Source organism: Terrapene carolina, unplaced genomic scaffold (genome assembly GCF_002925995.2).
Source record: "Terrapene carolina triunguis isolate 2854851 unplaced genomic scaffold, T_m_triunguis-2.0 Scaffold113, whole genome shotgun sequence".
Lineage (NCBI taxonomy): Eukaryota > Metazoa > Chordata > Testudines > Emydidae > Terrapene > Terrapene triunguis.
In genome coordinates this window covers 9,494,821-9,520,420 of record NW_020664464.1, presented here as the reverse complement: position 1 = coordinate 9,520,420, position 25,600 = coordinate 9,494,821, and the positions used below count along the sequence as shown (strand labels likewise).

At 42.3% G+C, this 25,600-nt stretch overlaps 1 protein-coding gene across 2 annotated transcripts in view; it reads left to right on the top strand.

Moving 5' to 3' along the window:
- VPS13A (vacuolar protein sorting 13 homolog A) overlaps positions 1–25,600 on the top strand; it is a 273,789-nt gene that overhangs the window by 219,200 nt on the left and 28,989 nt on the right. For both annotated transcript variants that reach the window (XM_026652410.2, XM_026652411.2), the window contains exons 59-68: positions 425–530; positions 10,136–10,249; positions 19,368–19,513; positions 19,607–19,688; positions 21,264–21,377; positions 21,817–21,892; positions 22,012–22,175; positions 22,492–22,537; positions 22,856–22,979; positions 25,266–25,380. In XM_026652410.2, coding sequence (XP_026508195.1) covers positions 425–530; positions 10,136–10,249; positions 19,368–19,513; positions 19,607–19,688; positions 21,264–21,377; positions 21,817–21,892; positions 22,012–22,175; positions 22,492–22,537; positions 22,856–22,979; positions 25,266–25,380 — 1,087 coding nt within the window. The remainder of the gene's footprint in view (positions 1–424; positions 531–10,135; positions 10,250–19,367; positions 19,514–19,606; positions 19,689–21,263; positions 21,378–21,816; positions 21,893–22,011; positions 22,176–22,491; positions 22,538–22,855; positions 22,980–25,265; positions 25,381–25,600) is intronic.

Below are 25,600 nucleotides of genomic sequence, written 5' to 3'. Positions count from 1 at the left end.
GGGGCTTGCAGTCTAATGTATAAGACAAGAGAGACCACTGATAGATATAAGACCGATGGGGGAGTACAAGTAAACAAAGGGTACTGGTCAGTATGATAAGCAGTGAGTGGTCTCTACATACTAACAGCCTAACTGTTGTCAAATTTTTAAGAGTATTCATGGCAAAGGAGAATTTTGAGGAGGGATATGTAGGTGGATAATGAGGTAGGGGTTTTTTGGATGTTCACTGGGAGCACCTCCAAATTTTCTTTGACCAGTGGCAGTGGATTTTTGAGGAATTATTTTGTATCTATAGTTCATAAATAGGTAGTTTTAATACCTTGTGTGTTATTTCATAATTCATTCTGCTTCACAATTTGAAGCTTTGCTTTTACAAACAATAAATTGCTGCTGTTTAATAGTTATTTTTTACTGTCATATTCAGGTACTTTAAGGTGCTGATTCAGGAAATGGATCTCAAATTAGATCTTGGATTCCTATATGCATTGGCTGATCTGTTTACACAGGCTGAGGTGCCCAAAGACCAAGAGGTAGAAATCTTTTTCATAAAAAGAAAATGTATTTTTAATTTGTAAAATATTACACAGGTGTATACAACTTGGGCTTCTGCTGCTGTAGGCAGTAACAGCTGACAACGATGTCCATGGCACAGATTGAGCAAGGTTCACAGGATTGCTGTTGAGCTACAGTTTTTAGTAGCTACTTACTGTCCCATGTAGAGAGCAGGTTTTCTGCTTCTCCTTTCTCCCCACTTTGGCATAACATACAGAGAAGGAGCCCAGGCCTCAGAATAGAAAATGAGACAGACATTGTGCAGGAGCCAGCATCCAGCTCCCTCTTCCTAGTGGCAGGCTGATCCTTTGCACTGTGGGCAAGGTCAGGAAAAGAGGGACAAGAGTCATCCTTCCCGGAGGACTAGGAGAAGCAAGGCCCTCAGAGAGGAAAGTAGGGGAACAGATTCACCCACAACAAGCTTTCCCCTCTCCTCCACTGGAGAAGAAGGAAAAAAGATCCTGGCACGTGGGAAGAGGATTCCAAAGTCTAAGTGAGGTGCCATTGGATTGAGCAGGGCCGGCTCTAGGCACCAGCAAAACAAGCTGGTGCTTGGGGCGGCACATTTTTAGGGGCGGCATGGCCGGCGCCAGAATGCCGCCCCTAAAAATGTGACCTGGCCGCCCTAGCTCACCTCCGCTGCTGCTGCCACAGCACGCGAAACAGCTGATTCGCGTGCCGCTACTCGCCCTCCCTCTCGGGCTCTCAAGCCTGGGAGGGAGAGGGAGAAGCGGCGCCCACGCCGTGGCCTCTCGGAGTCTCCCCCTCCCTCCCAGGCTCTCAAACCTGGGAGGGAGGGGGAGATCCCGAGCGGCCGCGGCGCACGAAACAGCCGTTTCGCGCGCCGCTGCTCTCCCTCCCACCCACCCAGGCTTGAGAGCCTGGGAGGGAGGGGGAGACTCCGAGTGGCCGCGGCACGGGCGCCGCTTCTCCCCCTCCCTCCTAGGCTTGAGAGCCTTGGGGGAGGAGGCAGGGCTGGGGATTTGGGGAAGGGGCGGAGTTGAGGCGGGGCCGGGGGTGGGGTAATTAAAAAACGGGGGGTGGGGGGGGTGGCCAAAATTGTTTTTGCTTTGGGCGGCAAAAATCCTAGAACCGGCCCTGGGATTGAGTATGTGTGAGTATGAGGAAGGAGAAGGGAAGACAAGTGATTGTGGAGTGTTATAGAGTGAAGGACAATGTGCTGGTCTGCTGCAGTTGTAAGAGTGCATTGTGTGTTTGGGGATGAGAGATAGTGGCGCTGCACAAATGAAAGGAAATTGTAAGAATTTGGGTTGAGAGAGTAAGTGAATGGATTGGGGGAAGTGATATACTGGAGCTGTAACCATTTCAGCAAATATAACAGTTACACTTGGATCCTATATACGACTGCACATCTTTTGATCTCAAAGAGCTTAACAGAGGAAGAAAGAAACAAAGCTCATCCTCATCTTAAGATAAAGAGAGGTCAAGTGACTACCCAAAGTCACACAGCAGGGAAGTGGAAGAGGCAGTAAGTAGTATGTTCTCTAGGGACTTTTGCTGCAACAAAAAGAAAACATAGAAAGTGTCAACCTTACCAGAGACTAAGGACAACTTCACCTACCTTTCACCATCAATAGCCTTCAGAACTTCTCAGGAAATGTCAAAAAATGTAGAAGAAAAGACCACCTGGCTGCTTCTACTTTTTCATCACAATTGACGTCAACCAACAAGCATCCCTTTGGACCGGATTCATAATAGCTACAGACCAAATATTACTTTAGGTCTAGTGATCTCTCCTTCTTTCTCTACTGCCTTTGGACATAGTCTTTTCTGGTTTTGGAGAGCATGGAATATTAGTATATCAGACAAATGGGTGCTGGAAATTATTTCAACAGGTTATACCATCAAGTTTCACGCCATACCCATCTTCCCTGTCCCTTTTCAGGGACCGCATCTCATGAGAGGCTTCTAATTTAAAAGGTGGATTCTCTCATTTAGCCAGGGGCAATAGAACCTGTTCCTCCTTAGCACAGAGCGTACGTTTTTTATTTCAAATATTTCCTCATATCCAAAAAAAAAAAAAGAGGGGCAGAATGGAGGCTCATCCTAGATCTCAGAATGTTCAGTGCCTTCATTCACAGTTGAATATTCACAGTGGTTACACTGGCCTTCATAATAGTGATGCTAGATGAGAGTGATTGGTTTCTAGCTCTTGACCTGAAGAATTCTGCTGCTTTGAGTAGTGTCCCTATGGTTGCTCCACTCTCGGTGTGCTTGAGTCCCTGTGCTGCTGATTGGAGAACTTTGGTAGCAGTGTCCTTTAGGCTCACACATGTGCTGCCTCTCCTCATGCTGCGCCATGAGGCTAGTCAGCGCGGGCGAGCTAACACCCCTCAGTTCCTTTCTCAACCGCCCCTGGCTAGAGATCGAGCCATTCATAGTCCATTAGGACCATTACTTTTGATTTACATTTCTATAGTTAGCCTCCTAGTTCTTAGTTGTAGTTCTAGTTGTAGTTTTTTTCCCTTTAAAAAAATAAATAAAGACTTTAGTTTCTTTTCCTGCTCCTTTCCTCAATGGGGTTTTCCCGGCTCTGGGCAAGACAAGCACTCCCAGTACGTTTGCCTGTCGCAGACAAGCACTCCCAGTGCATTTGCTGCCCTGGGGAAGGCCACATTCAACAAAAGTGTGGTCTTTGCCAGCAACTCAAGCCCTGATCTAGTAAAGATAGAGAGCTCAGGCAGAAGATTATCTTCATGAAGGCAGCTCTCTGACCCTTTCTGGATCCGCAGCACGAGTCACCTGGCAGATGTGAGTCTTCCCCACAGCCCTCAATATCAAAAGGCTGTGGGTTGAAGAAACACTGATACCTCACACAAATCATCAAAAAAGAGAGCGGAAAGTCCTCACAATGAATTCTGAGATAGCCATAAACATTCTCCAGCACGCTTGGTATCCTCGAGACAGCCGGCTCCCAGACCTTCTCAGTCCAGTACCCATGGCTCACAGAAGTCCTCAGCGGCAGGCACAGTTGACAACCCAATGGATGCAATGAGCACAGACACTGAATCAACTGCACCAATGGACAAAGACAAAATTAAGCACTCCTCTAAGAGGGTTCCAGTATTCAATCCCACATAGGTACAACCCTTGACGCCTCACCCGGCACCAGAATGACTGGTACAGGCAAGATCCCCATCTCCCCTGGTATCGCCAATGGCACTGAGTCAGCCGGCACCACTGGAATTCCAACACTCCAGGGACCCCCACGTAACAGACGTACCAGGGTCTTCTCTTCTTGGTGCCGGGACTGCTGCATTGAGTCCTCGCTCGGCACAGGAGTCTTCCCCACTGCTGTTCCATGCTCCCCCGCTCTTCAGTGAAGGCTCGGACAGTGAACCTGAGGGATGGCATCTCAGTACTCTTCACAGGGTCCTTACGGTGCCCAATACCAGCAGAGCCCTTGAGAATATCCTCTGATGGCCCCACCACCACCATCTTGGTATGGTCATCAATGGGCACCACCACACTGATCTGTGTGCCACCACCCCAGTGGCCATTATGGGATCCTTGGGCTGCAAATCGCCACCATGCCTCTCAAGCCTTTAACCCCATTTGAGAGCACCCTTTCAGCCACAGCGTCGCGAGTTTCAGAACCTTTGGAAGAAATTGTGGAGGAACAGGAGGTTGACGTTGAGGAAGAAGTGACCCCAAGGACCATTTCCTCCTCATCGGATGAGGTCATTAAGGCTTCCCTGCCATCTCTAGTGGATGATTTTTGCCTCTTCCAGGACCTAGCAATGAAAGTGACGGTCACGCTCCGTATACCAATAGAAGAGGTCAAAGACACCCACCGTTGTCTCCTTGACATACTCCACTCGGCCTCTTCCTCAAAAATCACCCTACCTACTAACGAGGCTGCTCTAGATGCAGCAAGAACCATCTGGCAGACCCCAGCATTGGTGGCACCTACCTACAAGTGGGTGGATAAAAAAAATATTATGTCCCAGCAAAGGAGACTGAATTCCTCGTGGTGAATGCCGTTAACTCCCGCGGCCGTCAATATCAGATGAGGTCCACTCCCTAGGACAGGGACTGGAAGTGTTTGGACCTTCTTGGGAGAAAAGTGTACTCCTCGACCACGCTTCAGTTTCGAATTGCCAATTACCAAGCCCTCACGGTGAAATACTACTATATAAGTTATTTGAAACTGAACAATTGTATTGAATAGCTGCCTGAGTCGCATTGCGACCAATTTAAGGTCATCATTCTTGAGGGACAGCTAGTTCCAAAGAAAACACTACAATCTGCCCTGGACACAGCTAACACTGTGGGTAGGTCCATTTCCGTGGTGGTGGTGATGTCGCATGCATCTTGGCTCCATCTGTTAGGCTTCCCAAAAGAGGTACAGCCAACCATTGAAGATCTTCCCTTTGAGGGAACTAAGCTCTTAGCGAAAAAGACTGATGCCTCTCTTCACACCCTGAAAGATTCTTGGGCCACTCTCCATTTTCTGGGCATCTGCATGCCAGGACAGAAGAGAAAATTTGAGTCTACAGACCTCGCATAAAGCCACTCACCTCACAATACCAGCTCAATACTACTACAAGCCACAGAGGAAGAAAACTAAGTTTTAGAGCCGTAAACCATCTGGCCCGCAATCATCCTTGTCCCACCATCCACATCCAAGCACCAATTTTGACATGTTGATTGAGGTGCCAAAAGACTACTTCCCCCAACTGCTACAATAGATCACTGCTATCCACCCATTTGGCCATTGGTTAGCAGCATTCCGCAGCACCTGGGAATGCATAAAATCCTAGAGATCATTCACAATGGGTCTCTATTTTACCTCCCTATCCTCTCCACAACACCCTTCCCTGTCCCTCTTCAGGGACCCTTCTCACAAGAATTTACTGCGACAAGATTGATCGTCTCTCTTCCAATTAGGAGCCTTAGAAACCACTACCTCAACATCTACAAGGCAAAGGGTTCTACTCTCATTATTTCCTAATACTCGAGAAAGGGAGGGTGGAGACCCATACTTGACCTCCGTGCTCTCAACAAGTTTGTCGAGGCTCAAAAATTCAAGATGGTCACTTTAGCAATGATCATTTCAGCAGATGACCAGGGAGACTGGTTTTCAGCCCTCAACCTTCAGGATGCCTATTTTCATATTTAAATCCTATCGACTCTCGGACAATTTCTCAGATTTACTCTAAGACAAGACCACTACCAGAACAGGATGCTCCCCTTTGGACTATTCATCGGCCCTGAAAGTATTTTCCAAGGTTCTCTCAGTAGTGGACGCCCATTTACACTCCCAAGTGATCTTGATTTACCCTTATCTGGATGATTGCCTCCTCAGAGCCCGGTCTCTACAAGAGTCTCACCAAGTCACCAAAGCTGCAATCCGCTTGTTTGCAGAACTGGGCCTACAGATCAACTCCCAGAAATAAACCGACACTGCAGAGCTACGCTTGGAATTCATAAGCACCAACCTCGACTCTTTGCAGGCCAGAGCTCTCCTACCTCAACAAAGATTCCTCTCTTTGGCCACATTCATCGAGACCGTTCAAAACAGCCCACAAATATCAGCCAGACACTGCGTACAACTCTTGGGGCACATGGCAGTGGGCACAGCAGTAATACCACATGCCAGGCTTCACATGCAGTGCCTCCAGATGTGGTTCAGCTTGGCTTACAGACCAAACAGGGACAGGCTAGACAAACCCTTGTCACTACCCAGCAGGGTCAAAATCACCTTAGATTAGTGGAAAGACCCAACCAAAGGGATCCCCCTCTCACAGATCACCTAATCATTGCTTCTCACCACCGACACATCCCTCGTGGGGGGGGGGGAATGTGCATCTAAATAGCCTTATGACACAGGGCAAATGGTAACCCAAGGAGATATCCCTTCACATCAACCTCCTCAACCTAAGTCAGGAATGCCTGCACCTGTTTCCTCTTGCTAATCAAAGGATCACACACGAGTCCTAACAGACAACGTAGCCTGCATGTACTATATATATTGACAAGTGGGAGCCCGATCACCCTCCCTCTACATGGAGATGAGACTATGGAACTGATGTATCTTCCCACAATGTCACATTGTCAGCAGCCTACCTCCCGAGCACACACAGCTCAATAGTGGACAGACTCATTCACAAATTCCCGCATGATTACAAGTGGCAGCTAGGCCCAGTAGTACTCCACAATGTATTCAGGCAGTGCAGCAGACCAACCACAGACTTATTCCAGAGCTGCTTCATTTATCCACTTGTCCTCCAATCTGATTATCTTTAAAGGTTAGACCTGTTGACTTACAATGAGGGAATGATTCACCATCCAAAACCAGCTCTCTCTCTGCTTTCATTGCTTGGTTCTTTGATAGTTCTCAGAACTAGAAAAAATTTTGTTCTTCAGATGTACCAACCTTCTTGAGCAACAGTAGAAAAGATTCTAAAAGAAAAACATTCTGCGGAGTGTAAAAGATTTGTTGACTGGTGTGATCAGCGGAATGTTGTCCCAATTACTTCATATTTTGGATTACATTCTTTCTCTGAAGATCTCAGGTCTCACTTAGGTCTCTAAGGGCACATCTAGTGGACATGAGTGCCTTACATTCCCCAACCCCCATGTATTTTCCCATCCTACGACATCTAGATTCCTGAGAGGTTTAGTGAAGTATTTCCAGTCATAGTCAGACCTGCTCAGATATGAACCTTAATGTCGTTTTGAGAGGTCTTATGGGATAATCCTTTGAACCTTTGGCTTTATGCTCCTTTCTACACCTGTTCATGAAGACCTCCTTTTATTGTAGTTATAACATCAGCCAGAAGGATGGGAGAGTTAGGGGCGCGCTCTCTCTCTCTCTCTCCCCCCCCCCCACCACACCCAAAATTTGTTCCCAAGATTGTGTCTGAGTTGCATATCAGACAAGTCATACACTTGTTAGTTTTTATCCTAAACCTCACTCTAACAATGAGGTTAGATAACATACTTTAAATGTTAGACAGGTACTAGCCTCCTACCTGAAGAGACTGAAGCTGTTCCAGTCATCTCCAAGATTGTTCATTTCATTTGCAGAAAGAACAAAGGGTACCCCAGTATCTCTCAAATATTGTCAGTGAATTTCAGGATGTATTACACTATTCTGTGAATTAGCTCCCCCAATCAATATTAAGGCTTATTTGACCAGGGCCTAGGCAACTTCAGTGGCCTCTCTGAAAAAGTTCCCTTAAAAGACTGCGTAGACTGAGCCGATCACAACACGTCTTCCAATCTTCTCTTGCTCTGGCCATCCTTCGCCATGCTTATCCATATCTCCTTGTTAGGAAATCATCCCATCTCTTTGGAGGCCTACCGCGTGCCCGTTTCTGTTCTCGTGGATACCACTCAGATATAGCTGCGGTCCATCTGTTGTCACTGAGTCGGGCCATGTGTCCCCCCACCGCATTTTGCTGAGCCTGCTTTCAACAACAACGTCTCGCACTCCAGACTGCTGCCTAATTATTTCATTGAGGATATGATCGTGGAGCGAAATGCCCCAAAATGTTCGTTCCATCGCCCTCTGTGTGACGGACAGTTGATGTTCTTCAGTCTTTGTCAGTGACCATGTTTCACTGCCATATAACATCGCTGGACGCACAGTCAAGTTGAAAAGATTCTTAAGAGTTGTTTTGCTGATCTTTCCTTGGAGGATGTCCTTGATGTCATTGAATGCTCACCATCCAGCTTTTTTTCTGCACGACAGTTCGCCTTTCTGATTGTGACATATGTTGACTTCCTGGCCCAGATAAACGTATTTATCAACCTCATGGATCTGCTCTCCTCCAAGAGTTATTTGGGTTTTTGGCCGAACATCTGATCTCGTGTATTTCGTTTTTGACCGATTCATTTTTAATCTGACTTGACTACTTTTCGTGTTCAGTACCATCTTGCTGCATAAGAAAGGCAATCAAGAAAATCTAAAGAACTATCACCCGATCTGCCTGCTTTCGCATATCTAGAAATTGTTCACTAAAATAATAACAAATTGACTGTCACGAAACCTGGATGAACAGCAACCTAGAGAGCAGGCCGGCTTTCGAAGGAATTATAACACAATAGACCACTGTTTCACTCTAAACCAACTACTAGAGCGTTCAAGGGAATATAAGCTCCCTTTGTGCTTTGCCTTTGTGGACTATGAGAAGGCGTTCGACAGCATAGAGACTAACGCCATTCTTGAAGCTCTTTCAGAACAGGGCATCAGCGCAAAATATATCACATTACTAAAGGAAGCAAAGGTGTGAAACAAGAAGATACAGTTTCACCAAAATTATTCACAGCCTGTCTTGAATCGGGTTTTTCGACGAGCAGACTTGAAAGGTGGGATTAATATCAACGGCGAGCGGCTAAACCATCTCAGGTTTGCAGATGTTATAGTGTTGATAGCCGAAAATACAGCCTTAAAAGACATCTGTAAATTGCCGCATGTAGCTCTGTGTACCTTTGCAAGACTGTACTTTAGTGGAGGTATCTTTGTCAGATGCCTCTTGGTAAGGCTGTTCTTCACTCTATCATAGATAGGATTCGGTGCACCCACCACTGTGGTTAGAGTACTGCTTGAGAGTCAACTAGAGTGAAATACAAACTGGGACGAACTCTGCTTCGGATTCCTCATACACTATATGAGATTTGAGGTAGAGACAGAACTGGAGTGGCAGTTGGTTCTGCACCACTGTTTGTACCTTCAGTAGGGAGCACATGGATAGTTAGGGCACATGCGGACCGAACTGACACTGCTAACAAAAATCTTCCATGGGGCGTATGCGTACCAACTGCACATCTCCAGTTACTGTACAGCAGTAGTTCTCAAACTTTTGTACTGGTCAGGGCTGGCTCCAGGCACCAGCTCAGCAAGCAAGTGCTTGGGGCAGCCAAGGGGAAGGGGCGGCACGTCGGGCTCTTCGGCTCGGGGCGGCAAAAACCCTGGAGCCGGCCCTGGTACTGGTGAGCCTTTTAACATAGCAAACCTCTGAGTGCGACCCACCTTATAAATTAAAACACTTTTTTATATATTTAACATCATTATAAATGCTGGATGCAAAGCAGGGTTTGGGATGGAGGCTTGCAACTCGCAACCACCCCCCCATGTAATAACCTCGCAACCCCCTGAGGGGTCCCGACCCCCACTTTGAGAACCTCTGCTGTACAGGTAAATAATCTCTCTTTATCCATCCACTTGTCTACAGCTCTGCATCTATATCTCTCACTTCATTTGATGTATCTTCTGGCAAGATAAATATGAATTCTAGAAGAGGTTTTTAAAGATTTGTATCAATTATAGAATAACCTTTTTTATTTATTTGACCCAGGCTCTGTATTTATCTATTATTTGAACTTTAAAATAAGATTTTACATTGAGATAAATCTTTAGGAATTTGCTTGTAGGTTATTGCACCAAATAATACAGCAGAAATTCTGTTTTGAAGTAATTTCAGCAGAATGTAGATCATACAGTGTTTCTGGCAATTAGTTTATTACATCTCCCTGAAAACTGTTTGCATTGTGGAGTTTAATGCTTTAACAAGTATTGTAATTCTAAAACTAATTGTTCAAAATACTTTTACAGGTTGAACTTTTCAAAAAGGATATAGAATCTGTCCAAAAAGAATTGATGAGTATGTCATCAACAGATACATCACAAATCAGCTTGTATGAATATTTTCATATCTCTCCAATCAAGGTATGTAGATTACAGAAAAGTATTAAAATTTCTGTGTTTTTTAGTAAAGGAAGGGGGGAAATTTCCTTTTCATGCCACATTCTGAGAACAGAGAAACAAGAGAGGGAAGAGGGGTAGCAGCTAGAGAACAATGCTGAAGGAAGTGAACTTAGCATTTCTACCAATATGTATAAGGAGGGTTTCCCCTGATGCTGTGTGGACATTTCAGCATATCAAAAGGTTCATTTCTAACAAACATCACTACTGTCATCCTTTACAATTCCTTGATATTTTCTTTTTCATAGGATTGTCTGTATCACAACTTTTGTTAACAAATAACAGCCTCCCCCAACCTACAGTTCCCTCTATCTTCTAAGAATTTTGTGAGATTAAATGTGTCTGGCAGGTTTTTCTCTTGCTTCCCAAAATTTGGTGCATTTCAGACTTGCAATGTAAAGTTTATGTAGCCAGACACATTGAAGGCTGGGGAAAGAAATCTTTCTCTTAAGAATCCATGCACACAGGATTCTCAATACTTGGGCTAGCACTCCTTAGCATAACACTTGTGGAATTCCTTTAGATCTGAGGTGTTAGACTCTATGGGGCAACAGTAGTGGATGGTAGAGTACCAGTTATGATCCTTTCTGGTCCTTTCTGTCACTATATCCTTAGGTATTCAGTTGCAATGACGGATGCTTCAAACCAGTTCTTTCGTCACCATGGTTGGGGAAGGAATTGCTTGCTGCAGTCTGCTGTGTATGGATCTAGTTCATACAACTTTTTACTTGCTAGTTTTGTACCATGCCAGTCTCTACCTCTAAATTGTTTGGCCAGTTCTGATGTCTACAATTCAAGAAGATTATTGAAAAATTAGAGATGATTCAGAGAAGAGCCACAAGAATGATTAAAGGATTAGAAAACATTATAATGTTTAGATTCAGTGAAAGATTCAAGGAGCTCAATCTATTTAGCTTCAAAGAGAAGGTTAGTGCTGACCTCACTGTAGTTTACAAATACCTGCATGGGGAATAAATGAAAGGAGGCATGAGTTTTCTGCCTCTCAGTTCCTTCTGAACCCCAATAGCTTGAGACAGAGCATTCTGCTGTCCACTGTATTCAGCTCCCCACATTTCACCTTTGACTTTTTCATCTTATTTTCTTATTTACTTCATTTATTATAATTTCTCTCTATTTTCATTTCTTTACTCCTTTTATTTTATTTAGCACTGTTGTACTTCTGGGAAGTACTTCTCTCCCCTCCTCTTCTTGGACCTGTCATTTATGCTGGACCACAGCTTGTTATGCTCCATACCCCAGGATTTAAGCCCCAGGACCTGCCACGGGTCATTTCCCCACAGTGATGGAACTCCAGTTGCCTTCCCTGTTTGCGGGACTCCCACAACCTTTTTAATGCAAGTTTTATCTGGGTTTCAATGGCAGATCTAATGTCTCAGGCTGACTTGGTCCCTGTTGCTCCCTTGTCTATGGCCCTGGAGAAAGATCTCTAAAGAAGAGGAAACGTACCTCTCCAAGCAAAGAAATGAAGAGCAGTGGATCACCCCATAAAACCCAGGGAAGGTTTCATCAGATTCAGAGCTCTCAGTAGCGAGACCAATCCCGATACAGTACTACCCTACTCTTCTGAGTCCCTTTCATTAAGAGGAACCTAGGAAACCTATCAAACATAACAGGCACAATGACTATGATTGTCCTTTCCCTTATTCCCCCTCCCCAGTGGGGTTACTGGGACCTATGGGTTCACTGCAGCGACCAGTTCTATCAGGTACCTAAGAAAAAGCACTGGCATTCACTAGTAGTGTACCAGCCATTGACTCTTGCAGATAGTCCTCTGGTACTGCACACCTCATACTGCACACTTGTCCAGTACCAGATGATGAACAGGAAGAGTGAGAGTTTTAGACTGAGGAGATCTTGCCTCCCTCTATAAAGTCGTCTTCATCGCCAGATGAGGCAGTAAAGCCATCACCACCCTCCCATACTGATGATTTCAAAACCTTCGAGGACCTCATGAAGTGGCAAGCAGACTCTCTTCAAATCCCACTAGCGTAAATCCGTGGTCATGAGAAAAGCATCCTGGCTCCACTCCTCTGGTCTTCCAAAAGATGTACAAACCACCTTTGATTACCTTCTGTTTGAAGGGCCTAAGCTCTTCAGTGGGCACACGGATTCCGCTCTACATCCAGAACAACATTGCAGTCACTGGGGATTTATATGCCTGCAACAAAAGGGTGCTGTGATAGGTCCCAAACGTCTCAAAGATTGAGACTATTCCAGTACCATCAGTACACTTTCCCTAAGCCCCAGGAGCCCTTCCATTGAAAGCCCAAACCACAAAAATAGGGGCCACCCACCCCTACTTCTACTCAATCAGCCCCTCCCTGGAAGAGGCACTTTTGATGCCTGGACCATGAGCATCAAGCAACCCACTTCACCGAATCAGTTGCTGTGCCACTTACCCCCCTTTTGGAGACCAACTATCCCACTACTTACCTGCCCGGGAATCTCTTACCTCAGACAAGTGGATATTGGAGGTAGTCAAAGTGAGTTACTCTATACACTTTCATTCCATCCCTCCTTTCACCCCACACCATCCCACTTCAGGGACCCTTCTCATGGGGAACTCCTAAAATAAGAAGTTCATTCCCTCCTCCTTTTGGAAGCAAGTCCCACCAGAGATTCATTGTTCTAATCCAATTACTTCCTTGTTCCCAAGAAAGACAAAGGGTGGAGACCTCCGGAATTTGAACTGTGACCTAGCACAGTACTTCAGAATGGTGACATTAGCTACCATAAATCCATCCTTAGATCCAGAAGACTGGTTCATTGCCCTCAATCTACAGGATGCCTGCTTTCATGTAGCCATCCCTTCCTCCCACAAGTGCTTTCTATGCTTTGTAATAGGGGCAGATTGCTATCAATATTGAGTTCTGTCCTTCAGATTCCCCACAGGCCCAAGGGAGTTGGCAAACAGTGATAGCAGCTCAGATCCGCCGGTGGGAAATACAGTATTCTCATACTTGGACAACTGGGTTCTCAGAGGCTGAATGCCTCAAGAAGTCCATTCAGCAAAGTCCAGGGAAATTGACACTATTCCAATCTCTGGGCCTTTGTATCAACCACAAGAAATCTATGCTCACTCCAGTACAGAGAGTAGACTTTATAGGAACTTCTCTAGACTCCACAACAGCAAGAGTCTACCCACCCAAGGAGAGATTCTCCATCCTGTCCTACCTGATCTCAGCGTGACATGTCGGCCTCCAAGTAGGTGACTTCCCATGTGAGGATGCACCTCAGATGCCTTCAGACATAGATGAGAGTAGTGTATCCTCCAGACACAGCCCCTCCAGATATGTCACCATGCCTGGGAAAGTGTTGGACTCTCTTACTTGGTGGAAAAACCCACATTCTTACAACCAGCACCTTCGAAGACCTTCACAACAGATGCATCTCTGTTAGGATGGGAGTTCACCTACAGGGAGACACAGCACAATGCAAATGGTTGGGACGGGAATTGGCCCTCCATATCAATATCCTGGAAGTAAGAGCAGTATGATATGCTTGCCAACGCTTCCTTCAAGCCATATGAGGTCACACAATCAGAGTGAGGCTGGACAACAGGGCAGCAATGTATTACATCTACCGCCAGGGCATTATGTGCATTGTTCCAGTCGTCATGCGCGGAGTTGCTAGGGGTGTGGAATTGGTGCATCTCCCATCAGATCGAAATATCAGCAGTCTATTTACCATGCCTCCAGAATACAATTGCAGGCTCCTTTTAGCAGACACTTTTGGCAAGGTGGAAGCTCAAAGACTCTGTCTTCTGCAGCATCCGCCAGATCTGGGACATACCACAAGTTGACCTCTTTGCCACTGTGAACAACACAAAATGTTGTCTGTTCTGCTCCAAGGGAGATTATGGCCCAGCTCTCTTGGGGATTCTCTGATAACATCGTGGCCCCATTCCCTTCTTTATGCTTACCCACCTATACCACTAATCCTCAAGACCCTTCTCAAGCTGCGCTGAGAAGGAGCAAGAGCTATCCTCATAGCATCTGTTTGGCCAAGACAGGTGTGGTACTGAAACCTTTATTCACCTTTCAGAGGTGACACTCCTCAGACTTCCTATCATGAAGGACCTCTTGACATATAACTCAGGGACACTCATTCTTCCCAATCCCTCCTCCCTCAGTCTGAGAGCATGGCTGCTCAATGACTCCCAAGCATGGAATTGACCTTCTTGGGTACAGTTGAGTCAGTTCTCTTATCCAGTAGACAGTGGCTCTCAACCTTTCCAGACTACTCCTTTCAGGAGTCTGATTTGTCTTGCATACCCCAGGTTTTACCTCACTTAAGAACTACTTGCTCACAAAATCAGACATAAAAACACAAAATTGTCACAGCACACTATTACTGAAAATTTGCTTATTTTCTTATTTTTACCATATAATTATAAAATCAATTGGAATATAATTATTGTACTTACATTTTATTGTATACAGCAATATAAACGAGTCGTATGAAATTTTAGTTTGTACTGACTTCACTGGGGCTTTTTATGTAGTCTGTTGTAAAAGTTAGGCAAATATCTAGTTGAGTTGATGTACCCCTGGAATACCTCTGTGTACCCCCAGGGGTATGTGTACCTCTGGTTGAGAACCACTCAAGTGCTCTAGAAGAACTTTATGTAAGCTCAAAAGCTGGTCTCTTTCACCAATAGAAATTGGTCCAATAAAAGATATTACCTCACCCACCTGTGTCTCTAACGACATAATGTGTCAATCATGCATGTGTAGCCTGGGATTAATTTAGAGTGCGAAGTGCACCTGTCACAAGTAACAGTTTATTCAGGTAGCTAATTAGGGTTAAGAAGATGAGAGTGATAAAATACACTCAAATTTTATGAGCTTTAATTAATACACACAAATATAATAGAAATAATAGAAAAATCAATATACATAACTATGGTGGTTTCCTGAATTGTGCATACTCACAACCTTATGGAAAAAAGATGATGGATGAAACAGCTAAGGAAGCTCACCCTAAGAGCAAGGCACTGGGCCAGGCTTCCTATCTGGTTGCCCCATGTCGTCATCTGAGTGGATCTAGGGATTGGTTTGTGACAACCTTCTATATATCGTTTTCCATTCCACTCACATACGTCTGGGATCATACCTGATTACAATCTCAGTTCCTATTCATATTTGAGAGACTAATTTTAGGGTCCTGGTTGTCCGTGTGTGGCATTCGGGTTGACAGTACATTACATTTCCGAAAGTTAACCCAACGATTTGCATCAGTCTCTTTCCCAATAGTTTCAGTACATCGGTGCGGTTAGCTCTTGTTGCAAAAAGCCCCTAAGATATGTTTGTGGTTTACTTGTTTTTCATACAATGCATTTCTAAATTATCAGATGATACATATTGCTAAATTTTATAATCTTAGGTCAAACACGTATTATTTTATAATCTTTGATCAAGTGCATAATACTCATGCTGATTTATGCCAACTCCAACTTCTGCTAGGCCTCACTCTAAACCCTTAACACTTAAAGCTTAAGACCTATAGCCAAGCCTATTTTTAATACAAATATTTTGGTTCTACTTGCTGATACAGCTTCAGTAACTTCCACTATTATTTCTGTAAACCTGTTTAGCAGATTATATATTACCCAACACTATTGACGTTCCAAGATCAGGTCAGAGATCAACACATGGGAGCCTCTCCAAGACAAGCATAGGTTTGACAAACATTTATGTAGGTGATACGGTGGCAAAGACAACTGCCTCTGCATCCATCTCCCACTAGGAGGTCCAGGGGAATCTCAAGGACATACCAAACACCAAAGAGAATCTTTTTGGAAAATAGGGGGAAGGAAAATCTCTTCATAAGCCAGCCTACTTGTTCACAATTGGCTTCAAGGAAATAGTTCAGTACTCCCAATCCGTAGGATCCTGGACTCGCCAGCACCAGAGGCCAAAGGGACTGACGCCCCATTTCCATAAGCAGTAAAAACATAAGGGTTTTTGAAGGGTTTCTAAACATGGCCAACCTGCCTGCCTCCTTCAGTGGTTGCCACTTTCTCCCAATTAGAGGCAGACTTGGTGCCTTTTGCCCACCGAATCCCACCAAGAAGGTGTGAGATTTTTTAGCATTCAGGTTTTAGAAGCACTTCCAGATGGTGCTAAATAAACCCTGCCCTCCATATATGTACACATGTACACACACTACTCGCCCAAGAATTTTCTTAGGATCTTCAATATCAACATATTCAGAAGAAATTTCCAATCCCTTCTTAGAAAGGGAACCTTTGAGTTCATGCCACAAATCAAAATAGGGAAGAGGTTTTATTCCAGGCACTTCCTAAAAAAGACAGAAGGTCTCCACCTCACTCAGGACTTCAGGGAAATGAATTAATATCTGAATTTTGTTTATTTAAAAAATAAAAGTTAAGATGACCAGCCTGGGTACCATCATGTCCTTTGTAGAGGAAGGTGACTAACTATATATATGTATGTTTTTGAACCTTTGCAGATACCTGCATGTACAATGCGATACTGTCTAAGCACCTGAAGTATCTCAAATTTGTCCTAGGCAACAGCACTCCCAATTTCATGTCTTGCCATTTGGGCTGTCATTGGTAAATAAATGATTGATGGTAGTCATGTCCTGTCTACACAGGCAGGAAGATACCTGTTTCCCTTCTTGGATGATTGGTTTATCAAGAACTTCACTCTAAAATGTGTCCGAAGGTGAATCCATATCACCACTGACATCACTAGGGTTCTTAATAAAAGTCAAAGACCTAACTTGTGCCAAGCTGACAATTGGAGTACATAGGATCCTGCTAGACACAGCACAATTCAAATCCATCTCCTCCAGGACAAGATCCAGGGCAATTACCAGACTGTCAGAGTCTAAAAGAACCAGTAATTGACCGTTCAAACCATTATATGAATGCAGGGCCATCCTTAGGCATACGCAGAATATGCAGCTGCGTAGGGCACCACATAATTTGGGGCACCAAATTTCGTGGTGCCCTAGACAGTTGCATGCTGCGTATGCGGCGCTGGCTCCAGCAGCCAGCTCTGCCCCCGCCCTGCCCCCATTCGACCCCTTCCTCCAGACCCCTGCCCCTGCTCTGCCCCCATTCCACCCCTTCCCTCAAGCCCCCTCCCCCGAGCAACGTGGCCCACGGTATTAGCAGGGATACTGCAGCCGGCAGAAGGGGTCTGGGCCACCTCCGCTGTCACCAGCTGCAGCAGTGGGAAGCAGAGTGACCCAACTCCCAGCTGCGTTGCTCTGCTTCCCGCTGCCGCCACTGGTGAGTGCAGGGGTGGGCCTCACCCCTTCCCCCAAGCGACAGGGCTGGGAGCTGGGTGAGCGGAGCAGGCTGAGGCTGGGTTGCTCTGCTTCCCACTGCCACTGGTGAGTGTGGGGGACAGGCCCGAGTCCTGCTGCCAGCACCAGGCCCCCCACTAATCCCCCGCACTGCCCTGGGCCTTCCTGCCCTGCTGCCGCCCCCACGGCTCCTGCCCCCGTGGCCTTGCAGCCCTTGAGCGCAGCCCCCCTCCTCCCCCCATGTGGAGGGCCTGGCCCCCGAGCTGAGCAGCCACTTCCCCTGCAGGGCACCACCATAGGTAGGGACGGCCCTGTATGAATGTTGCATATGGTAAAACTGCAACAGTATTTGTAGTCCCTGTGGTATTTCTCCATAGACCCTGAGATCCCAATGGAAGTAAGCCAACTCCTGTGTTGCATGTATATGACAGACTATCCTTGGGCCTTTCTGGCCTGGTGAAAGTTTGGGAACAATCTACAATTAAAAATGAACTTCCAGGTCATACTGGCTAGGTATGCATCCAGCTTACCTAGACTAACTCCAGGTATATTTGGTAGCCATTTCAGCATATGATAACTAAATTGAAGGTAGGCCAGTGTCGCTTCAGTCCATTATTGTCAGGTCCATGTGGGACTTGACACATTCAAAACCTGCATTTAAAAGCTTCTTGTGTCATAATATAGTAATATGGTCCTTACAAAGCTGATGAAAGCTTATCTTGAAACAGTTAGTTTCTATTTTATTAAATTTCTTACATGAAAAATCATTTTGCTAGTGTCAGTGACTTCATAGGGTGATTGGGCTTCCGGTTCCAGTGACTGATCCACATGTATATCAAAATTTACAAAGATGGGAGGGTGCTACATACTAACTGGATGCTACTCTCCAAGGTGGTATCTGTGTCTACCTTAGTGAGACTATCATCCATTCTTCTAATGCACTTGCCCATCCCAATGAGGCTTTTCTCCATTAATTCAAGGTTAATAGGTCCTTAGGGTTCTATTGGAAGCAGGCTAATGGTAAACTTCCATATACCACTAAGGAGTATTAAACCCAATGACAGTCTTGCAGAGAATCAGAATGCCAAGAAGTCAGTTTCTCTTGTGCATTGGTGGGTACAGTCTTGAGGTGCAGAGTGCTTGGAGCAGTTCTTTCTTTTAAAATCCCTTTTGTGAGCAGGGGACAGGACTGCTATAAGTATGCAATTTGCTTATAAACTGGATTTAATCAGTCAAAGAACAAAATTTTTTGTCTGTTAATGTGTTTGGGTTTTTTGCGTGATTGAATCAAGTCTACACAGGTATTCACTATGTTTTACTGTGTGCTTTACTCAGTTTGCTGCTGTTATTTTTAAACATTGTATTAGGTCATTTTCTTTATCTTCATTCTTACCCTCTAATTTGCGGCTTGTCAGAATGTTGCTTCACACTAGACGTGAATACATTTTTTTGAATGTTACTCTTTTATGAAATAGGAGTCAGTCAATTCCTTCATCAAGTGCCGTGTCGATGAATTCCTCTTCTCTTTTTAAAAAATATTTGGTTCAGAGTGCAAAAGTCTTAGTGAGAAAGAGGGCAGATTCTGCTCTTCCAGAAAAATTCTGCTTTAGGCTTTCTGGACTTGTTTGCTGTGTGATATTAGCGGGAAACTTTCTGATTAGGATGGAGTCAGTCAAGATTAGGAAATAGCATATGCTAATGACAGCTAATGACTTTTTGTTAAAGCGTTATTAAGGTAGTATCCAATCAAATGTGGAGTTCTTCATTCTCATTCTTTCAGTTACATTTAAGTTTCTCACTGAGCACGGGTGGAGAAGATAGCAACAAAGAAGAAAGACAGCATGAACTGATTCCAGTTCAGTCCGTGAACCTTCTGCTGAAGAGTATTGGTGCCACACTCACAGATGTACAAGATGTTGTCTTCAAGTATGTTGACTATATAGTTTTATAACTTAATTAGCACTTTCAACACAGGGAAATTCATTTTGTTCTGCTCTAAATAATGTGGACTTCTTTTAGGTTGGCTTTCTTCGAACTCCGGTATCACTTCTGTACTACACAACAACTACAATCAGCAGTTATTAGGCATTATTCAAAACAGGTTAGTCTAAATTAATTTGTGTACTTCTTTGTTTAAATACATTATATTATATGCTGGAGCTACATGTCAATGTACTGTATTCTTTTCTGGTTTCTATGTCTATATGCACACTTGTTAAAGAAGGGAAGTGAAATGAAAATATTTGGTTGGAAACAGGCTAGTAACCTAGATTAAGACTAGTATTTTTAGAAAAATATTCTTAAAATAAGGCTAAATATCACCTCAGCTTAATAGGATACCAGTTTTAAATCTAGCCAAATTTAATAAAAAATAGTTTAAAAGTACTATATTTGACCCAAGCTATACTGCCATTTTTTTTTAGTTTACAATTCCATTTTTCTATGACTTAAAAGTGTTGAGACACCCGAACTGATAAACAGACTGTACAGGGAAACTGATACTGTTTTTTGTGAAGCAGATTCTGTGACATTTATGTTGAATGCAATAGTCCTGTTGATTGCAAAGGTACTACTCAGAGTAAGATATTTCTTGACATGAGTAAGGGTGGCAGAATCAGCTGTATAGAGTATCGGTGGGTAAAGAGTGCAGTGAGTAACAGGGTATCACACTGAAATGGATAGTATGAAGTAAAACAGAAGTAACACAAGGCTCTGAGTGTTTTATCTCAAGTTCAGTAACTTCTGAATTGTGACTTCTCCCCAGTCCAATGGTTTTGTTAAGGTCTCTGCATTTCCCAGATGAGATGCCTCCAGAGACTGCCACAGGAGTGGGTCAGCGCTGTTCAGCACTTGAAACTCAACAAGCTGGTTCATCCTTGCTAATAGGCACTCCTCAGAGACAAATGTAAAAATTCATCCCCAGCTTGGCCAGCCTCTAAAAAGAAGAGCACCAGGGTGCTTAACTCTGACATGGCAAGAAATCTGACATCCTTTCTGACTCTCCCTGTCCCCAACAGGAAGGTTTGAATTCCGCTGGGTATCTTGCCCTAAATTTTTTATCCAATTACATATCAGAGTGATACAGCAGTGATATTCTTGACAAAGGACATGATAGTTCCTGCCAAGGGAGAAACAACCTTTACTCAACTTTCCTACCAAGGCACCCAAACAATCTTAACTCTGCCTTGTACTGATACAGTGAGAAAAAGAAAAATGCAAATATGTCTTTTTCATCTATTCTGGGACGACAAACACTAATATGAATTAGTCATAATTGTGTGATTACTTCATGGTGTCACTACAAGGCAGAGTTAAGGTGGTTTGGCTGCCATAAGAGTGTATTTCCAATTTTTATTATATTCGGATTTCTTTTTCAATTTAACCATAACCCTGAATTATGTGAGTTCTGTTTGTTTTTGGGGATAATTTTAACATACCTGAAATATTTTTACCCTGAATCACTGATCTGTACTCTCAACCTTTAACTCCATCTTAGCATAGTTTTTGTCTGGAAGCACTATATGTAATTCTGAATCTTAAAGTACATTACTATATTCCAGCTAGAAACCACTCATCTAGTATTGAATGAAAAATATACCTTATTTGTTAAAGTAAAATTTCTATGCAAACCATATACTTTTGTAATGTTTTTACTTCAAAATTATTTTCATTTTAGGCCATTAAACAAATGTATGTTCTTATTCTTGGCCTTGATGTTTTGGGCAATCCATTTGGATTCATAAGAGACTTGTCTGAAGGAGTGGAAGCATTCTTCTATGAACCTTACCAGGTAAAACTGCCATTTAGTGTCTTATGAAACATAATACAGTTGGTAAGCTACTTAAATGTTGTTTGGAATGTAGATATATTGTAAGGAGCTTTCATTTTAAAATTGGGCTTAAACTTTTAAATGCCATTTCTAGGAGATGCATTCAGTTCTGCCAAATCCTAGTGTAATACTAATTATCAGGAAAAATTATAGCAAAAATTTGTGTAAATGCAAAAAGGGAACAGCCTTTTCATACTTCTGACAAGAGACTATTCTTTACACTAATTTACTCTAAAGAATATCAAGCCCATAACAATTAGAAGAATCCAGTGGCTGAATTTTGTTATATTGTTAAAATATACTTTTCATATAAAAATATGACATTTAGATAAATTACTTTTTTTCAAATAAGATTATTTCCTTTTTCTATAAACCTTTCCCCCCCCCCCCCCCCCCTTAGGGAGCCATCCAGGGTCCTGAAGAATTTGTAGAGGGAATGGCACTCGGTCTTAAAGCACTAGTTGGGGGAGCTGTAGGTAAGCTGTAATATGTTTATACTTTTATCTTTTGATTAATAGTGACCATGTAATCTTGTGTACTGTGATCGTGTTAAGTAGTTTGTGTCACTTTTACATAATCTTTAATTTTTCCATAGGTGGATTAGCTGGTGCTGCATCAAGAATCACTAGTGCTATGGCTAAAGGAGTAGCAGCAATAACTATGGATGAAGACTACCAGCAGAAGAGAAGGGAAACCATGAATAAACAACCAACTGGCCTTAGAGAGGGCATCACTCGTGGAGGGAAAGGCTTAGTGTCTGTAAGAAATATCACTTTAGAAAAAATAAGCAACTTCATCCAATTTATCTATATAGACTTTATTTTAATCGTGTTGTTGTAAACTTATTGTCAAAGTAGGGTTGTAATTGTAAACTGAAAATATATTCAAATGATAAAGGAGGTATATAGGAGCAGTGAAGAGCATCGGTTGTTTCATTAATTTTCCATGGGTCTTAGTACTACCTCCAGCAGAATCCATGTTTTGAATCACATTAAATCACAATTAGAATTTTTATAAAGTAAGAAAAATACATTCTGAAAACATATGAGTGAGAATTGTCTATTTCTCCCCATAGGGTTTTGTTAGTGGCATAACAGGAATAGTGACAAAACCAATAAGAGGTAAGTATAGTTCTTGCTGTGTGTCAGCAGTGCATATGTTCTTGATTCTAATATTTGTTGAGATAGGTTGCAAAACACACTGCGTACCAGATATAAATCTTATTGTTTTATACTTCAAACTTGATTGACTAATTTTTGGATGGACCATCCTATGTAATGACAACATTGTGTCATTATTAGGGTAAATTAAATTGTGTTTTTTATAAATCAATGAAAGTAGAAAAATGTGATAGTGATTGTTTAAAGTTTTCAAGTACTTAGAAAAGAAGGTTTATGAATATTACTCCATAAAGATGTTTTTGTTTTAATTATTTCTAGGAGCCCAGAAAGAAGGAGCAGCTGGTTTCTTCAAAGGTGTTGGGAAAGGTTTAGTGGGAGCAGTAGCAAGGCCCACTGGAGGAATCATAGACATGGCAAGCAGCACATTTCAGGGTATTAAAAGGTACAATATAGAATAGAATAAAGACAGAATAGCAAATAGCATGAAAGACCGGTACAGATGCTAAAAATGAATATATTCTGTAATTGTGCCTTGGTACTTTTTCAGGAACCTTCAACTAGTCATTTGTCTCCAGTGGCACAAGTGCTTCAGATAAATAGTTCATAATCAGTTTATTATTTATATTGATAACAAACATCTTTTCAAATTGTTAAAGGTACTTTAGAATAATTAAAACCACAGTATCAAATCACAACTGTAATTTAATACAATTACTCACCTACTTCAGCTGTTATTGACTTAAAATAACTCTACCTAAAGCCTCATAATCAAAACTCCTTCTACGAACTCCAATCTCTCAGCCTGACCCTAAATGCCCAAAAGAAAACATGAACTTTGCAGGTTGATCAGAAGGTTAATGTATACAGAAGCCATGAAAGGGAATTCAAAAACTGACTGGCATTGTCAAGTTCCTCTCCGTTCTTGTTTAAAGTGAGATAGTTCGAGCACTTCTGCTCAACAGAGCTGTGATTGAATATTGTGAAACTCACTCAGTGATCTCAAGCCTTATAAAAAACTGAATCTAAATTACCTTGCACTGCAATGGACAAAGAAGTAGGAGAAAATATTTTAAATGTTAAATATTTTATATTTAAATATATTAAATATTTATATTTTAAATAGCTTAGTCCCCAAATGTAACTGACCTAGAGCAGTTTAATCTGTGGTTGAATATCCCTACTTTTAAAATTAACTGTTATTAATAAAATACACCACTTCTTGTATTGTAATCACTATATATAAAAAGTGTGCGTGCAAAGCCATTTGATAAATTGACCTATTATTATATTATAGCTTTAAATGTTTCTTTTCTCACTATTCCATCTTCCTAGGACTTATTTCAAGCAGGTCCCTGTTTTAAAAATGAACCTGTCACAGAAATATTACCATCTTCTCCCTTAAAATTACACTGTCTTGATAAGCAGAACAAACAATATTCATTGTTGCACCAATAAAAAATGTTTATACTTAAAAATGTTACTTTAAATTCTAATATATCACATCCTAAAGGCCTAGAAACTGGTTTTTCATCCAGTGGAAAGGAGAAGCTTGCAGCTTCCTAAAATTGTTCTGTTATTAGGCATAAAAAAAAAAACTATTTTAGAAAGAGGGAGGCTCCCTAAGAGATCTCTACCGTTTAGATTTATGGTAACTAAACGCATCTGGCATTACAAGAGGAGGAATGTAAAAGTAGTCTGAATAATATTTTTAAAGTGTCTAAAACATTCCATATGTATAAATTATATACTTAAAATATATGGCTATATCATATGCATAATGTTTTTTTAAAAAGAAATTATATTAATGCAACATTTAGTTTATAAACTTCAGTGCACAAAAGTTAGGGAATAAAAGAATAAACAACTGATATAGCAATAAAACAATCTCATAGTAATATACACTTGTTTATATTTGCATATGTGGCACTAAATTTTCAAAAATTGCTTGGGCACAAATTTGTGCATGCCAAACAGTGCTCTCAGGGGGAAGACACGTTAGAAGTTATTAAAGTTTGATCCATCTTTCCTCCTCTAGACCGCCTCAATTATAAGTGAAAGCTGATGCTGTTGACCATATTTATGGACTGTACTGGCCTTGCTGCTCTCCTGGATCTGGACCACTGTTTCTCCCTCATACCACTACCCTCCCCATTGCCGCTTGCTCTTTTTTTTTTTAAAGTTCCTTTGTGGAGAAAACACAGAATATGGAGCAAAGTTGAAGGAAGAACATTAGCACAGGGTTCTTTTACATGGAAATTTCAATGAGAGGACATTCATTTACCGTATAATCATTTTCTACAGAGTCCTGCTTGTAAATAAATACCTACTTGTTCAGCCTTGTGTTCCCATAAATCAATAAAATAAATATGCACACACATTTATACGCAGTATTTATGTAGTCCCGTTGACTTAACAATATGCATGTGCATAAGTCTTTGCCATTGAAGCCATAGTATGTGTAATGTGTATGTATAGCCTAAATAATAAAGGCACCCTGACTAGTCAGTGAAGATTACACTTGTCCAATTACTATAGCTACATGTTCCTCAACAATCAAACTGAAAATTGCATGTAATTTACATATAGAGAGAGCAAATATGTCATTTTATCAGTATTTTAAATATTTACATAGGATACCTTTAGGAGCTTTTTGAAAATATGGTATTTTAAAAGTATACCAATATCTGTGTTAAATATGTAACATATTTTGAATTTGCTTTGTTTTCAGAGCTACAGATTCATCTGATGATGTGACGAGTCTGCGCCCACCTCGTTTCTTTTGTGAGGATGGAGTTATTAGACCTTACAGGTTAAGGGATGGGACCGGAAGTCAGATGTTACAGGTGAAGCAACTGAAACATAATTTGATATAAACTTGCGTATGGGAGAGGAAAAAGCCTAAATCAGTTTTTCCAGAATTTTTACTCTTATTTTGTGTTCCCTGCCAGTACATTTTTTATATTTAGTAACACGTACTCTCATTTGTATCTTCATTGCATGGGTTTTATGGCCAGTCTTGCAAGTTTTTATAGAAAGACAGCTAAATACATGCCCTTTCAGAGA